Source organism: Chiloscyllium punctatum, chromosome 8 (genome assembly GCF_047496795.1).
Source record: "Chiloscyllium punctatum isolate Juve2018m chromosome 8, sChiPun1.3, whole genome shotgun sequence".
NCBI classification, from domain to species: domain Eukaryota; kingdom Metazoa; phylum Chordata; class Chondrichthyes; order Orectolobiformes; family Hemiscylliidae; genus Chiloscyllium; species Chiloscyllium punctatum.
Window position 1 is genome coordinate 57,904,726 of NC_092746.1, and position 18,006 is coordinate 57,922,731.

The window sequence follows — 18,006 nt, forward strand, 5'->3', positions numbered from 1 at the left end:
GTACAGGCTGTTGTCAGGCAGAAAATGAGGCTACCTCTTTTTGAGGGGAGCCCTGTGCCAATCGGAACCAACTCTTGTCCGGGACAATACCACCCCTTATCCCTTAGCCATTGACCTTTTTAAATCAGCCCCCTGATCACCCCTACCTTGATGGGAAATACATAGCAGGCCTGACCAAAATATCTCATTTAGCTGATGTCCAGGATGCATCACTTCTTTACTATTAAGGTCTGCCTGCAGTCCCAACAACTTCAAGGATACAATCTACTTTGGTTTGTGTGTGTCTGTGTGTGTGTGTGTGTCTGTGTGTGTGTGTGTGTCTGTGTGTGTGTGTGTCTGTATTTAGGAGTGGAGGGGTTGATGATGGTTGGCAAAAGTCCCATTCTAACTCACTCAAGGCAGTCCCTGGCATCTTACTATGGTGTCAATGGACATTTTAATTGGGTGATGTAGGTAATCTGTTCGAGAGAGCAAAATCCTTCCACAGGTTTGGATAGGATCAGTTCGAGATTATTTGCTGGTTTGTTTTCAGAAAGTTCTGTCCAACAGTAGTGAATTTAAAAGTATAAGCCTAATTTTTGAAGTGTTGTCAAGATTGAAAGACCAAATATTACCATGATGAATACTGGCAAAATTGCTGAATGCCTATCAACTGCGATTTACGAAAAAGCTAAAAGTGCTACGAATTATATAAATATTTTATTAGCAATAAGTGTCACATCAGACTTGACACATTAACTGTTCTTGTGTATCCACAGGTTCTGCCAGACCTGCTGAGTTTCTCCCACACTTTCTCTTTTTATTTCATATTTCCAGCATCCACAGTATTTTTGTTTATAGTAGTGGCTTCCTGAGCTGGTAGTTCCATTTTGTCAGATCCAGTATAAGTTTCAAAGCCAGCATGCTGGGTCCTGAAATTGGAAAGTTGCGTGTATCCTGTGCAGCACGGAAAGGTCCCCAGATTGCACTCTGGCTGGACCCGTTATCACAATTCCTGATGCATATAACAGTGATATAAGTGCCAAAGTGGTGCCTGTTACAAGTTTGGAGCTTCTGTTTTTAAATCAGATTTTAAGCAAATAGTGAAGAGAAATTATTGGTTTTATTAGAATAGGGAGAAATTTGAGTTTTTAACTGATTTTAAAAATTTGCTCATTGTGAGGGACAAAACATCTTTTGCAAAAGTATGTTATGTGAATGCAAGTGTGCACCAGATTACCATTCCTTTACAAAGCTTGACTTGATGCAGACAAATACCATCAAAAGTTTTAAATGCGAGGATGTCCTACTTTTTATTTTTCAGTTTGTCGCCCGTTTCTCAAGATTTACCAAGCAATGCAACCAGTCTACACATCAGGAATCTAGTAAGTTTTATGAATCTTAATGACTTTTCAGTAACTAATACAGCAAGCTGAATGATTCCCTTCTTTGCTGTCTGACCATTTTATGATTCATTACTTGGTAATATAGAACTTGAGTATGACTGAAAAAAGCCGACATAAAATTCTTAGTTACTTGAATTGCTGAAAAACTTAGCAGGTCTGGCAGCATATGTGAAGAGCAATCAGAGTTAACATTTTAGGTCCAGTGACCCTTCCTCAGAACTTCCCCAGTTCTGAGGAAGGGTTACCGGATCTGAAACGTTAATACTGATTTCTCTTCACTGATGCTACCAGACCTGTTGAGCTTTTCCAGCAACTTTAGTTTTTGTTTCTGGTTTACAGCATCCGTAGTTCTTTTGGTTTTTACAAAATTCTTGGTCTTGCACTCATCAGGGCAGACACAACAATGCTAAATTTAAAAGGTAATAACTTGTGTTTAGTGTTGATTGGTTGGCAAGTCGGCTCAGCTTGATTGTAGTATTGCCATGGAGAATATATCAAAGAGCACTTGGTCGCCCATCTTTTATTTTAAATTATTAAAGATGCCTGTACATATCCTCAGAATATAATGTCCAATAGTAGATATGTTTTTAAATTTGAAAGGTCTTGCTGAAGAAACCTGAGTATAGTAAAATTTACTCTCAAGCTCAATTTCAGATTGTCAGTTGAACTCTCAGTGGGCTCATTAACTTGCGAGAAGCTTCATGCTTTCAATCGCAGGAACCCTTCCTGAGCAGGAATGAGAGATGAATCTAGGTTTTTTTCTGAGTTAAACAAAAGCGTGGGGATCAATAGTTTTATGTTGTCTTCTTTGTGGCAAGGCTTTAACCATCAGAGCCAACTTGCCTATCAATCATAATTTTTTCCTTGTAGTCCAAGTTGTTCCCTTTGAAATTTTGGCCATTTTGTGTCAGTCCTGATGAAAGTGAGACAAAGAGCTTCAACAACCTGTCTTTTTATTTGTTCTTTGATTCGATAATATCTTTAATTTTCTGTTAATTTTAGTAACGTTGGGCCAGAAAATCAAAGCAGAATTTGCATTTCAATAGAGCCTGCCCAGCTGCTAAAAGGTGATATCATGGTGAGTTCTTCTGTGAGTGAACAACAAATGGAACAGTGGTGATGAAGTGAAAGAAAAGATTAGCACAAGGAAACTATCCTACATGTTGACAAGAACGGGATGATTTTTCCTTGAAATCTTAACTATTATAATTCTTCATATTTTCTTTGGGGTCTTCATTTTTGTTTTTTTTTGTTGCTGGCTTCTACGACTGTATTACTGAGTATTCTGCCTTCGCGTGTTTTCTTCCTTGTGTTATGACTTCAGCTAGACCACTCAAAACATTCTTAAGCAGGCAGCCCAGATTGTAACTTTGCAAATTGTTTCAGTAAGTGTGCAGTGAAAATTACCCAGAGTAAGTTTGCGAGTTTGACTACCAGGTTTCAGAACCGACAAAAATGTATTCACAAAATTGCAGAATGAAGCGTGAAGAACAGGATATAGATTACTCTCAGAACTCTGTCTATACAAACTGGACTTAATTATGCTGTTTCAAAAATACACAACAGAACCAATAAACAAAGCCTTTAAACATATGGTAAATCTGAAACAGAGGCTTATAGGTTGAAGTTGGAAGGGCAGAAGGGGAGAGACTTGAGCAGCCTGTTTCCACACAGCCCACTGCTGAATTGAACTGACTAATGTAAAAGAATTCCGCTTCCACGACTGACCACTCCTTCTTCATTATACAGGTTACTTCTAAAACATGAAAGCTGTGGCCTTAAGTCTCATCTGTTTACATACAAACAAAAAGACCTCCCAATACCATTTTCATCTCTGGACCAACCCAGTCGATTCGGAGCCCGTCCTGTTTATGGCCCCTCTGGGGGAAAAAAATCAAGGACACAGTATCCTTGAGAAAAGGAATAGCTTTTAGGAAAAAAGGACCAGCTTTGTGACACATAGAGGGGTGTTCCTTGACCATTAATTCATGAGTCAAAAAAGTGACAAAATGTGAATTCATTATGTCTTCACCTGCCAGGTTTTAATAATTTGCAACAAGTCAAGGATTGAATGTACAATCTTAGTTATTTGTAGTTTAGCTTGAGTTCTCACTTCTTCCACACCAGGATATTGCTTAAGGCAACGCCCTCCCTATTCTCAACACCCTGCTTCAATCTTTCCAAACACCATTATCTCCCAGTGGCTCAACATCCCATGTTTGTATTTCTGGTGCTCCCAAACACACTCATCTCTGAATCTCCTCTCAGCCCATGACACCAGCCACCAACCTACACAATTCACTATCTCTCTGATATTGCTATATGGAGTACCCACAACTATTGCTTTCCACCTGTAACATGAAATATTTTCTCTACCATACCTAATTTGTGCTTAAAAGATGTAACTAAGAAAATTAGCTCTAAATTGAACTAAATTAATCAAGGCCACTAGACTTGCTCAATCATTCTGAATCAGTAACCCTGATGATTACTGTATATGGGATAATATTACGACTTGCATGACTCACTAATTTTAAAAAAGAATGTTGTAGACAAAATAAAATTCATGTGCACAATGTGCTGGCTGTTTCTTCACTTCTGTTACATTATACAGCAGCCAGCAATGCCACCACCCAACAGGGGCAGCAGAGTGAACTGAACTCATCAACCACATACTTGTCTAAAATACTGTCTGCGTTGGTGACATCATTAACTTCAGTCAACCTCATTATGAAGCATTCCTTTATTTGATAGTCACTCGAACAGCTCTACTCTCCACATTACAACATCACAAAAAATCTTGGAGGCGATGCAGAAAAGAACTTAATAGAATGAGCAGCAGAATTGAAGAGATTTTCTGTTCAAGAAAATGTGAATGAACTGGGCTCATATACTGAGAAAAAAAAAAGAGTGGTGGCCTGATGGAGTTTTTTAAAATTATGAATGTGATAAATTGATAGCAAGAAGTCATTCTGTGAGTGAGACCGAGGCTGAAGGCTATAAATAAAAGAAAATCATTAATAAATTCAGTAAAGCATTTGGGAAAAGCCATTTTTACTCTGGGTATTGTTACAATGTAAACTAAGTAACACAAGGTTTTTTTTAGATGAATAACATGGATGTATTTAAGCAGAAGCTAGATAAATGCATGCATGGGAAAATAATAAAACCATATGTTAGTGGGGCCAGGTGAAGCAAAGTGGGAGGAAACATCATATGGAGTATAAATAGAATGTGGGCCTACTTCTTTGCTGCAAATGCTGCATAATAATAGTATCCAGATTTAATCACTGCAAGTTTTGAATATACTTTTATTCCCATAAGTACTCTGACTCCTATATTACCAAACAACACAAGATCTCCAGATGCCGCAGCAAATGAATTCCCATTACCTTGCAGATTAGAAACAGCACAAGGTAATCCTTAGTTACAGCTTTGCATTTTCTTAGCTTCACTCCAGGCCGGATCAGTAACAGTACAAACTCACCACACTTACTTGTTCTCCATCTATGCAATTTGTTGAACATTTAGCATCATGGAGTCAAAATTGGACGAGCTATTATTTTAGATTTGCTAGTGAGAATGCCCTAGTTTACAACTGGATAATAGTAACAAACAGGTTCTTAAAAGGCATTTGACTAAGTTCCAAATGAAAAACTGTTCAATCTAAAGCATAGCGATTGGGAAAATATCAAAAAAAGCTGAAAACTAGAAGTTAGTTGATATCTCAGTAAATACTCAGGAAGAAATATTTGAGTGGAGCATCTGAGGATCAGCATTGGAATGACAATAGTCAAATCTAGGATGTGGAAACTTGACAGAATTGGGCCAAATTCACAGATTTACCAAAATAAGGTGGGCAGTTGATTTAGAACTGACATCTTGGGAGCTACAAAGCAACGTGGCCAAAATAACTGGCAGCAATCTGACCACAACAATGTCAGAGTGCCTCTACATCTCTCTGGCTGACCCTAGCAAAGTTCCTGGGATGAGACACCCAAGTGAATTCCAACCAGTCCTCACCAATACACAGCTGTCAGGACCAGGAATTTGTTGTTACTGCTGCTGAACTCTGTTGTTAGGAGCACACAATGCTGAAGAACAAAAAAAGAATTTTGAGCCTGATTGGAATTCACTTGGGTGTCTCATCCCAGAAGGGGTCAGCCAGAGAGATGCAGAGGTATTCTGACAGTGTTGTGGTCAGATTTCTGCCGGTTATTTTGGCCAGCTTGCTTTGTAGCTCCCAACATGTCAGTTCTAAATCAACTGTCCACCTTATTTTGGTAAATTTGTGAATTTGGTTCAATTCTAGCAAGTTTTCAAATCCTAGATTTGAGTATTGTCATTCCAATGCTGATCCTCAGATACTCCACTCAAATATTTCTTCCAGAATATTTACTCCTCTGACAGATATCAACTGGTGACAGGTGATACTCTCCCTCGGTAGCACATTTGGAAAATTGACCATGATATGTCTGCACTTTGATGTGACCTTCTCATGGCTTGATTATTTGCATTTATGTGGCATAGATCATCTATTGTTTTATGGCCCTTCAGAACAGTTCATTCTGCTTCAGTTCAAAGTAGTAAAAAGCGTAATATTCTTGTTGCTTTGAATAATACTTGCTAGTTCTTAATTCAGCTACTCATGTCTTCTTTAGGAGCATTTTGCAAAACTACATTTCCTCACATTCTGATCAAACTAGACAAATATACATAAAACATTCAAAACTGACATGGATCAGTGAGTAAGGACTCAACACATTGTCCCTTTCGTTAACTTAACATTTCCAAGTTGCTTTGAAATACAGACTTGTAGTCAGCTTCCTGAATCACTTCGTCATTCCTTCTGTGCTTTGTTTCAATCTTGGTGGTGTTCTGATTGTGGATCTTGACTCTCTGTTGTAGCTCTTGAACAAGATTTTTCCATGTGATTCTTCTTTGGAACTGGAGAGGGAAGTGAAAAAGTAGTGTGTTTTAGAATAGCAAGAAAGGTAGGAGGAGCAAATGGAACCGAAAGAAAGGTCAAGGAAAGGTTTGAGAGTGAAGAAGATTTGAGATCATAGTGTAGAAGAGAAAAATGAGTTATAATGGTTTTTGAGAAAAACGAGAGATCCATTCATAACAGATTTAATAGTGAAATAAAGATTAGCTTTGTTAAGAAAACTAGGCATTTGGGCTAGGAGACAAAATGGAGGACAGAGATTGTGCCCTCTAGTAGTTGATCTCCGTATTGAATCCAGAAGGCCGTAAAGTGAATGGAAAACTGAGTGTCATTCCTGCAGCTTGCAATGGGCTTCGCTGGTGCATTGGATCAGGCCTTGGTCAGAAATGTGGGTGAGAGAGCAAATTGGTGTATTAAAATGGCAAGCATCCAGAAGGTCAGGTTCATGCTTGCAGATTGAACAGAGATGTTCTGTAAAGCAGTTACCCAGTCTGTGTTTGGTCTCAACAGTGTGGAGGACACTGCCTTATAGACTAGAATGAGCAAAGTATAAGTACATCGCTGCTTCATCTGGGAAGAATATTTGGGGCGTTGGACATGAAGACATAGGACATAAAAGAACAAGAGTTGCATCTTCTGCAATTGTACAAGAAGGTGCCATGGAAGAATATGAGGTGTTGGTAGAGTGACATATGTGTGGGTCAAGCTGTCACAGAGAGAATAGTTTTCCATTGAATCAGAATTAGGGCTATAATGCCAGTTTCAATTCAAATTATTCCTGCATTATTTCTGCAAATATTAGTGGTTAATTAAATATTTTGTTCTGTTTTAATTTTTATCCTCACAAAAATAAAGCAGATATACTTAATTAATAATCTTCAATTTATTTCTTAAAAATAAATAACTGTTTGACCCGAGTGTTCAAATGTTTTGAGCTTTAAGTTATTAGATAATTAAAATGTGATGCAAATTAGATGTTTGGATGACTGTTCAGTAATTTCAGTTTGAAAGTGTGCATTTTAAAACAATGGATACATGTGCAATTGGACCTCCATGCACATTGCAATGGCTTTTGCCTTGCTAGGCTTATTCTAAACTAAAAACATAAGGCCATTATGTTTTCCTGCACCCTGTGCTCTGTATAGTATAGACTCTATCAGAATCTAATACATGTTCAACATCTACCACATACATATATATATATACCCTAAACTTGCCAGTCACCATACAATCACATTTCTGTGTTCTCTCTCAGTCACACTTCATGTGAACTACTGTAGTTATTATTAAAGTATAGCACAGATAGGAACAGGAATAGACCATTCATGACTGATCATTTCCTCAATGCCAATTTCACACACTAACTTCACTACCCCTAAGGTAATTAATCTTTGGTAACATGCACTTCTGTCTTCCATGTACTCAATGATTGACCTTTCACAGCTCTCTAAAGATTGACCATCTTCTGAGGGAAGAAATTCCTCATCATTACAGTGTTAACTCCTGGGATTAAGGCCCTGGCTTCTAGAGTTGCCAATCAGGAGAAACGATCTATATCCATTCTGTCAAATCCCTGATGTAAAAATCTTAAAGGCTTCAAATAGGTTATCTCCCATTCTTTGAACCCCTAGAGATGACAAACTCGATTTTCTTAATCTATCCTCTTAAAACAGTTCCACCATCCCAGTGATTAATCTGGTGAATTCCAGTGGCACTCCCTCTCTGACAAGTAAAGCCCCCTTTAGATCAGGAGACTGACTTCTAAACTGTCACTCCCTGAAAATGAATGCCACTATACTGTTTACCTTTTCTAATTGGTTGTTAACCTGCATGCTAGCTTTTATTGACTTATGGTAAAGAGAACTGAGATCCCTTTGCACTTCCCAACCCCTCACCACTTAAGAAATATTCCACCTTTAAAGTGCATGACTTCATGCTTATCTATTTTACACTTGGTTTGCTATGTTTTAGCCCATTCACTGAGCCTGCCTAAGTCCAGAGATAAATGGCTTAAATCCAGCCATGGCCATTTACCGAAAACAAATCAGAAATATAAGGTCAGTTTCAGTAAAACTCACCATGCATTTGTCAGACTGTTATAAAAATCTAACTTGTCCACTATGGAAACTTGTCAAATATTTCCAGGTTGGCCTTTACCTGATGCATGTCTTTGCTCACTTCAAGATTAGCATTTTACTGTTATATTGGGGAGAACTAGAGGACCCACTGCCAACCTCTTGGGAAGCAGCATTGGGTCATGGGTGCTGGCTTGCAAGCAAACAATGTATTTTTAAAAATGAGGGATAATACTTAAGAGGTCAGATTTAGAGGTCTAAGAAGCATGTGTTACAATATTAGAGTTTCAGTGAAAAGATTGATATGTGAGAGTAATGATCTGGAAAGATATATTACAAATAGAAGTCACAAGGACTGAGGAGACAGGACTCTGTCTTGAACTTCATACTGTGAGTTTAGCTTGAATAAGGCAGCATTTATTCAAGCTGTAACTGATCAGGAGACATGAAGTTCCTGGTCAGTAGGAGTGGGGTAAATGGACAAAGGTTGTGGAGATTAAACAGCAGTAACTTGTTTTTAAATTGCCAATATAATGATGATTTTTGTTTCATTGTCAACATGTCTAAAAGAGCAAATCATTATAATTAAGAAAGGCACCCGGAAACATATTGAGAAAAGTTCATTGCATGAAATCATGTTTTCATGTAAATTTCAATAAGTGTTTGAAAAGGTGCTAGTTTTGACTTACCTATTGTTAATCTTACGTGAATACCATTTTTTGCTGTAATTAATTGTGTTTAGCTTCATGGTATCTATTAATCCATTAAAATGATCAAACTTGGAGAACTCTGCCATCAAGAACGCTACGAACTTAATTATTTTCCACTGGCCTTAAATGCTATGTGAGATATGTTTCCAAAGTAGAAAATATACTTTGTGATTCTGACACAATATCACTTTCTGAAGGTACTCCAAGGGGTCCTTCACTTGTGCAAGGCTTGCCAAATCTTCCTTTTTTTCCGGTTAGGATGAGAAAAACATGTCGTACCAGAAATAAACCACGCGTTTTTGGAGACATTACATGTAATTGGAACTGAGCTCTGAGATTTATGTTTCCAGCTTAAATGTTTGCAATATTGTAGTGATATGATGCTGAATTGCAACAGTTTCCCAAGACTATGGTGATATGATAGTCTCAGAAACACATCACAGAATACACACAAACCTGGTGTCATTACTTATTGCAAAAGTAGAATTACTGATTGACAAAACATGACAGGGGCTGCAGTCATGCAGAACAAACTTCTGTGAATCTATTACCAGTTGCACAAAGAAACCTTTTCTCAAGCTTTGTTACATATTACCTCATACTTGATAACATGTAGGTGAGCATGAACATAGTGGGCAGTCTTCACTGAATGCTCAGTGATTCAGTAAGTTTAGTGATTCAGCCATTTTAGAACTTACTGTGAATATATTGAAGATCATTTCACCACATTAAGTACAATAATCACTGAAGTTCTTTGAAACATAACTTAGTTTCTTTTTAAAAGAAAGAAAACCGTGTGTTCATCTAGACAACAATTTATTGTAGTTTCATCAGTATCTTATTTATTTTCACACAGAAGATAGTAAGAAGCTTTTTTAATTGCAGAGAGACATAGATAGGATGCAGAGCTGGGCTGAGAGGTGGCAAATGGAGTTTAATGTGGACAAGTGTGAGGTGATACACTTTGGATGGAGTAATCTGAATGCAAAGTACTGGGCTAATGGTAAGATTCTTGGGAGTGCAGATGAGCAGAGAGATCTCTGTGTCCATGTACACAGATCCCTGAAAGTTGTCACCCAGGTTGACAGGGTTGTTAAGAAGGCATACAGTGTTTTGGCCTTTATTAATAGAGGGATTGAGTTCCGGAACCTGGAGGTTATGCTGCAGCTGTACAAAGCTCTGGTGCGGCCACACTTGGAGTATTGTGTACAGTTCTGGCCACTGCATAATAATAAGAAGGATGTGGAAGCTTTGGAAAGGGTGCAGAGGAGATTTACCAGGATGTTGCCTGGTATGGAAGGAATATCTTACGAGGAAAGGCTGAGGGCCTTGAGGCTGTTTTCGTTGGAGAGAAGAAGGTTGAGAGGTGACTTAATAGAGACATCCAAGATAATCAGAGGGTTAGATAGGGAGAGCCTTTCTCCAAGTATGGGGACGGCAAACCCGAGGGGACACAACTTTAAAGTGAGGGGAGATGTCAGAGGTAGTTTCTTCACTCAGAGTAGTAAGGGTATGGAATGCTTTGCCTGCAACGGTAGTAGATTCGCCAAGTTTAAGTGTATATAAGTTATCATTGGACGGCATATGGACGTACATGGGATAGTGCAAGTGGGATGGGCTTCAGATTAGTATGACAGGACGGCGCAACATCGAAGGCTGAAGGGCCTTTACTGCACTGTAATGTGCTATGGTCTATATAGTGGGATGTGGGTGAGGCTGGCTGGGTCACTTATTTGCAATTAAGAAAAGTGATCAAAATTATCCGGGCATTGTACGACTGCTATGAACAGAGCAGCCTTGAATTCCTCACCGAAATCTTGATGGGCAAGAAGTTGCCCTCCCTGTTATAAGGTGAGCAATGGTGAGAAGGAGAAAAACTAGATTCTGTTATTGGTGGCTTCTGAATCTTGCCATTGAGCAGCGACTGCCCTACCTCTGTGCTTTTGCATGTCATTCTGGTTCCAACTTGCCTTGTTTTTACACCATTTCCAATTCTTCTCCATCAAGAAACTAAACAGCACAAATTCCCAACTTGTGAATGAGAGCATGTGCCTGGCAGCTACAGCTCTCCAATGCTTGTCCCGACCATCATGCAACTGCCCCTCCACAACAGCATTCTACTGGCCACCATAATCTTTGAATGTTTGTCCACGCCGGTCGGCATTGGCAAACTACCAGCCTCATGACAGAATCAGGCATGCTATCAGACCAAATCTCTCGCCAGTTCAGTCCTTCAGCACTTTAATACAGAGGCACCTACATGTTTCATGCTCCTGTCACAGCACTTTGCATGTGGGGTCGTACATGCATCTCATGCACCTACGCCTGAGGCATCTATGGTCTCAGCTTGCTTTCTTAGTCCTCACTCACTTGTATTTACTTGCAGCTGCCAGCCTTTTATACTTCACAGTGCTCTCCTAGAACACACTCACTGACTTCCGCACTGACTTAAGGGCTGCCAGCTTCTGTATACGTTGCTTTCTTAGCACACATAGTGTTTAGGATTCAGATACAGCCTGCTAACCTCTACAGCTTGTATTATTTCTTCACTGCAGAGGCAGCTTCTCTGGTGTGGAGTACCGAACAGTTAAGGTAGTGGTCATGTTGGTATACTGCACTGTGTGCTACATTAATGTTACACTTGCAACATGTGTTAACAGTTTGCACAGCACATGCTTCAAGCAAATGTCTTTGGGTGAAAGTCAAAGGGGAGCAGCCCTCAGATAGGTGAACAAGGATTTCAGTCAGTAAGGGGTACTGCCAGTGTTAGTCAAGGGGCTTAGAGATTCTAATCCAACCGGTTAGCAAGTCAGACAGTTACTTATTCTCACTGAAGTCCAGGGCTCCATGTACAAGCAAAGATGCTGCGGTTCTGAAATAAAAACGCGTCAGAAAATCGCAGCAGATCTGGTAACATCTGTGGAGAGAGAAACAGAGTTAATGTTTCAAGTCCAGTTTTAGTCCTGAAGAAAAGTTATACTGGACTTATTGGTTAGTGGGTGATTAGTTATGAGGTGGGTGAGAGCAATTGTATAGGCATGATACATGCAGTAAATAAAAATTGTAGTCTATGAGATTTGTACAAAGTGTGTGTGCATTTGCAGAGCTAAGTGAATGCTGGCCCTGTGACTGAGTGGTAGCAAAGGAAATGTTGGAGGTCATTCATCTCAGTTTCCAGACATCTCTGCAACAATTCAAGGTCCATGTTAACTGGCATTGTTAAGTGATCTCTCTCTTTTAAAATATTCCATCACTATCCCTCACTCAAGGAACCACCCTGTAAGTTCACCACCACCAACTTTGCAACTTCTGAGCCAAGCTAAAAGAAAAAAGCAAAGGAAACTGGGAATGTTTAGATCAGAAAAAGACCAAGTTGGAGATGGAAGCTAAAAAACTTGATCTTTAGTAATGTCCAGAGTAACAATCTCTACATGAGCTGTAGTTCTTAAGAGGAATCTTGAGCAGAGAGTTTAGGTTTAACTACTTTACACAAGGGAGGTAAATGTGTGGAGTGGACTGCTTAGAAAGATAAAATATCCAACTGAATGCAAAAGCAAACTGATGGAGTGTCCGTCACTGAAAGTCGTTAAGCATGATGAGAACTTTATTTTTGTACCTCCACGTTTGAAATCAACCTAATAGAGATTTTGATTTTCCTGTATATCATTCTTTAATGTCAGTGAAGTGTTGAATTTTGAAATAATTTCTTCTTGATAACATGAGTAAATGAATTGTTTGCAGGTTAAATGCTACCACAAGAAGTATCGTTCTGCAACGAGAGATGTTATATTCCGACTTCAATTTCACACAGGCTCTATCCAAGGTTTTGGATTTGTATTTGGGAAGGACGACCTTGACAATGCAAATAAAGGTATATTGATAACTTAGAGATTAAATCATCAATTATACCTCTAATGTAAAAATACAGACAATAAACCAGTCAGTGTCTATGAGCTTTCATTCTTAGCCATTAAGGATAACTTTGCCACAGAGAGCAGGTTTGGAGGGTCTGCTACCATTACTTGATTTTTTTTTTCCTTTTGTTTTTTTTTCCACACACTACCAACTACACAGCAACCCTGAAGTTCCAACATCTGTAGTCTTTCTCATACTCCAGCCCTGACACAGCCTTCTTTTGATACCAATGTTAATGGTTCACTCTCACGACGTGTGATTTATGCATTTATTTTTATCGATTGAAATTGAGTGCTGACAATGTGTTGCTTTCTCGCTTTCAGCTCAATGACTGGTACATAAGATCGGGAGAACTGACAAGATAGAAACATTGACAAGCACTGCACATTGTAAAACCAGTGATGCATTGTTCTAAAAATTAAAATTTATATGTTCCTCTTATAAAATCAGCTGTAATCAGAAAAAAATACTTATGCTAAATTATTTTGGTTTTTATTTTTAAAAGTGTTTAAATTTAATATGCATTGTTTCTGATACACTGGAAAGGGATAGTCCCACTTTTCAGTTATTCTTGTTAAAGCATCGCAGAAAATGCATTTAATTTGTCACAAATACTTGTTTTGTTTTCAATAAATTCTTTGGACAGACAGATGTAAACAGATTTCTTTTCTTAATGGACAACAATTCAGAATATTCTAAAAATATTCAGAACGGTTTCTCTAAAGCTAATCAATAACAATCTTTGGCTCTATAGCTCTTATTTTATTCTCCACTTTTATTTTAGATGACAGGTTTCCTGAATATGGGAAGATTGAGCTTGTATTCTCAGCCAGTCCAGAAAAAATACAAGGTACGTACAATTATTAATCTTTTTTTCCCCCACTGCACAATTCAGTTAGGAACTGATTCCCTGTTTATGGTCAGCAAAGTGGGACAAGAACTGGAATCAAGGAATTTATTGACAAAACATTGCTAGTGATGCACTATTTTTGAAAGAATCACTGACTCTCATATTTTTAATGCAATTATAAACAATGTGGTGAACAAAAGCTACCTTTAGAATAACTCTGTTTATAACAGTTAGTTCATAATGCTCACATATCACTTTTGCATATTAATGGTGTTTTTATCCTAGTTTTTAAGTATATTGTTTTTAGTTATGTAAAATGGTGCTTAATTTTAATGCTGTACATACTGTGATCAGAAGGCAATAATTCAATAAATAATTGACCAGAGACACAAATGCTTTGTTTAGGTTGTCAAACATTCAACAGGAATCAAAACACGTGTTTGTTTGTGTCATATTTTTGAACAAAGTGTCCTTCACATCATTTATCTTTTTATGCTTAGTTGTCGATAATTTTGAAGGATATTCAGCCCTTAAACAAAACTGAGAACATGAAAGCGAGGCTGTATAAAGCCAAATCAGAATGAGACCCTGCCAAACTTAATGCCAGGGCTTTATTTAAATAACATACAGCAATCTTCCATTTGACAGTAGGACTGTTCGACAGGTCACAAGTTAATTTCAGGACGGGCAGTGCCCTTCAGTTATCCAGGCTAAGGCCTGTTTTTAGGAGCAGCTGAGGGATGAAGATGTTGGAGAACAGTTAGGAGAGGTCTTACAGCAATTGTGATCAAAGCAGGAAGTGGACCAGATCACAGGAGGTCCGGGGATTCCTAGCAAGGTCCAAAGAACCATTCTGGCCCACAGAAAACCAGATAATGAAACTTGAGGTTTAGCTTGTTTGGCCTCTTCTGGCATAGGATCTATTTCTGATCATGAGGAGAACTGTGAACTGCACCCTCACTACTCCAGCCTCTGGACAGGCATTCAGAAGATGATATTCTTCAAACCCAGTATAAATGTTTAAGTGTACACTCTAGCTCCCTTCTTGCAGGGATCCTTTTCATCTGAATAGAACAGGTTAGCATGGAATGTGCCAGAAAGAGACCAGACCAGTGGGGATAACCAAGACCTGTTATTTTAACAACCTCTCACTAACACCATGATCTGAGTTTGGTTTGTAGCTGCTGGCAATGGTTACAATATGAGCCATAGAATGTGGCACAAGGGAAGACTCTTTGCTCAAAGGTTTTATAAAAATAAACAAATTGGCATAACAACTTTTGAAGCTACATTAAGGGCCTTTGCTCATAAAGAATAAATGACATTTCAAAATATATCTGAAATGTTGCAGGTTAAAAATAACCGCGTAGCTATTTAGGGAAATCGACACAGGAAGGGAAAGTACTCATGCTTCAGAAAATTGAAGAAGCCAAGAATGGGGTTACCTTCTTACTTTGGTAGCCCCCTGCAGAAAGTAACAAAAATATGATTTCAGATGTAAAAATATAAAGTCACTTGCCGTGATTTAAACTTTACAAATAAGTTTATCTTTATGTATATAAAATGCTTATCATGAATGTTTTTGCCTGTTGGTTTGTCTCTCTCTCAGGCTTAAACTTACGGGGGTTTCATTGGTTTATGGTGCAGCTCTCCCACTTGGAAAAGGACTTAGAGACTTGATTGGACTGAGATTGTCCTAATGTTATCCTTTTGGTGTTTTCTTCTGATTTGAACATTTCTATAAATTGTTTACAATGAGTGTCTTCCTCCACCACTGTAGAGGTCATGATTACCCAATTATATATACAGATTTTAAGGTTCACGTTGTTTAGTTTAAATGAATTTGGAAGGGTTTCAGAAAAGTTTGATTGAACCAGGTGGGCATTAAAGATGGTGTGTGAACATTCATGTTCTTTCCTGGTACTAGACATATTGGATGTAGGTTTGCTCGCTGAGCTGGAAGGTTCATTTTCAAACGATTCATCACCATACTAGGTAACGTCTTTATTGAGCCACTGGATGAAGCACTATTTATATGTTTGGGTTTCCTTGGGTTGGTGATGTCATTTCCCAGAGGACTTCCCACCATCCCCTAGTATGGTGAGGAAACATCTGAAAACGAACCTTCCAGCTCAGTCAGCAAACATACATCCAGAACCTCAACCTGTGCTACAAATCTTCTCAAAACTGGCTAACTAGGTACATTTCCTGATTTATTGAATTCATTTTTGCACCTTGCCATGACATTGAACTCTTGACCTCTAAGTTGTAGTTCCCATGCCATTAACATGACGTCAAAATACACAGCATCTCCACAGCTGTCATGGAGTTTGATTTCAGGGAAATGAGTCTTTGCCAAGAGAGTATAGTGGGTACATTGCAGTGATAAATATCAGAAGATGCATGCAATAGACCAATAGACAAAGCTAAACAATCTCATCACCAGTACAACAGATCTAAGCTCTGATGTCTTGGCATATCCACTGGTGAGTGGTGGTGGGCAGTTAACCAGTTAGCTTCAGGCAACTATGTGTGAAATTTTCACATTCTCCCTGGCTCTGCATGGGTATCCTCTAGGTGCTGTGGTTTCTGCCCAAAGTCCAAAGATGTGCAAGTTAAGTAGATTAACCATGATGAATCACCCATAGTGTCCAGGAATGTGCAAGCTAGGTTGATTAGCCATGATGGGGGGTGGGGAGGGAGGGAGGTGTCTAGAGTGAGTTGTCTTTGGAGGGTTGGTCTTGTCACAACGGGCCGATTGGCCTACTTCCACAATGTAGGGATTCTGTGACTCTCCAGTAAAACCCAAGCACAACAGTAATGTTGTGAGATTGAAGACCTTTAAAATAGCAAGAAAAACTCTTGAACTGAGGCTGTTGTCAATGCTGTGTCCCCTCTTGTTGGAAGCTCACAATAATACCACCCACAGTTGGGCATTGAAAAAAATCAGGCCGCGCAAAACTTATGCTATCAAAGTAGTGAAAAACGAAGAAGAAAGATTTCAGAACATCATTGTCATGTCAGTATAAAATGCAAGTAAAAAGAGAAATTATAAAGTGAGTAATAAGAAACTAAGTCAATGAAAAATAGGAGCCCACTCAAATGTTATTTTACGAGGTAGGGTATAAGTACTTCCATGCAAATCTTCATTGTGGTCTGTTGTTTAAAAAGTATTTCTGCCTGATGGAATGTGAGAGCAACATAATGAGATGTAGATTCATGAATAATAAACATAAGTTGAGATTTAAAATTGTAACTGTATCTCTTAAACGTTCTGTTCTAACTGGATACAAGTGAAACCAACTGCAGCTAACGGTGTAACTGACTCTTGCGGGATTCTCGATTAAATATGTCATTAATCCAAGCTCTGAAGTTTGCTTTCTGAGTCCTCCCTTCAAACAGTTTCTTTTTAATTCTTGAACAGCTGCAATTTCATTTTGTTGGTATCTTATAATGAATGTATGTTGCTCCTTCCTACTTGTTGAAAACAAGGGCACTTTATCTGTCAGGCAGAGAAAACGGAATGCTGTCAGGAATGTATTTGCTTCAATGATTAGTTTCTGTGAATGTAAAGCTATATAATGGTCAAACATCATGGTAAACCTATGCTTCTATAATAGGTTCTGAGCATCTCCAGAATGATCATGGTGTAACCGTGGATTATAACACTGCTGATCCATTGATCCGATGGGATTCGTATGAGACCCTTACTGCTGACGGGGAAGGTAAGATAGGTATATTGGGTTATCTAATGATTATGTTGAAAACCTGTTCTTGTTAATGTAAGGGTGTTAATGGAATGGTTATAGAATGCTACATCATGTACTCAAATACATTTAGGTGTAGAATTAAGTTTCCTACATTTTTGCACTCTAATAGCCCTCATTACTAGACTCCAAACAACTAATATGGCTGAGGGTTGTATTTTGATGTTTTATTAATGAATAAGAATGAGATTGTGACTTGAGTACAGAGCCCAGATCTCAAGTATTCCTGAAAACAGACATGGTGTAAACTTGTCTGATACTCATCAGGACAAATACAAGAATGGCAGCATTGAAAGGGCGCACCAGTTTGTACTGCGTAAGAAACTGGATGCTGATTGATTAACAAGCTGACTCTGGAC

General features: G+C 38.6%; 1 protein-coding gene across 4 annotated transcripts in view; it reads left to right on the top strand.

Moving 5' to 3' along the window:
* LOC140480585 (tensin-3-like) overlaps positions 1-18,006 on the top strand; it is a 426,853-nt gene that overhangs the window by 319,577 nt on the left and 89,270 nt on the right. For all 4 annotated transcript variants that reach the window (XM_072575634.1, XM_072575635.1, XM_072575636.1 and 1 more), the window contains 5 exons: positions 1,304-1,364; positions 2,388-2,463; positions 12,857-12,986; positions 13,815-13,880; positions 17,501-17,605. In XM_072575634.1, coding sequence (XP_072431735.1) covers positions 1,304-1,364; positions 2,388-2,463; positions 12,857-12,986; positions 13,815-13,880; positions 17,501-17,605 — 438 coding nt within the window. The remainder of the gene's footprint in view (positions 1-1,303; positions 1,365-2,387; positions 2,464-12,856; positions 12,987-13,814; positions 13,881-17,500; positions 17,606-18,006) is intronic.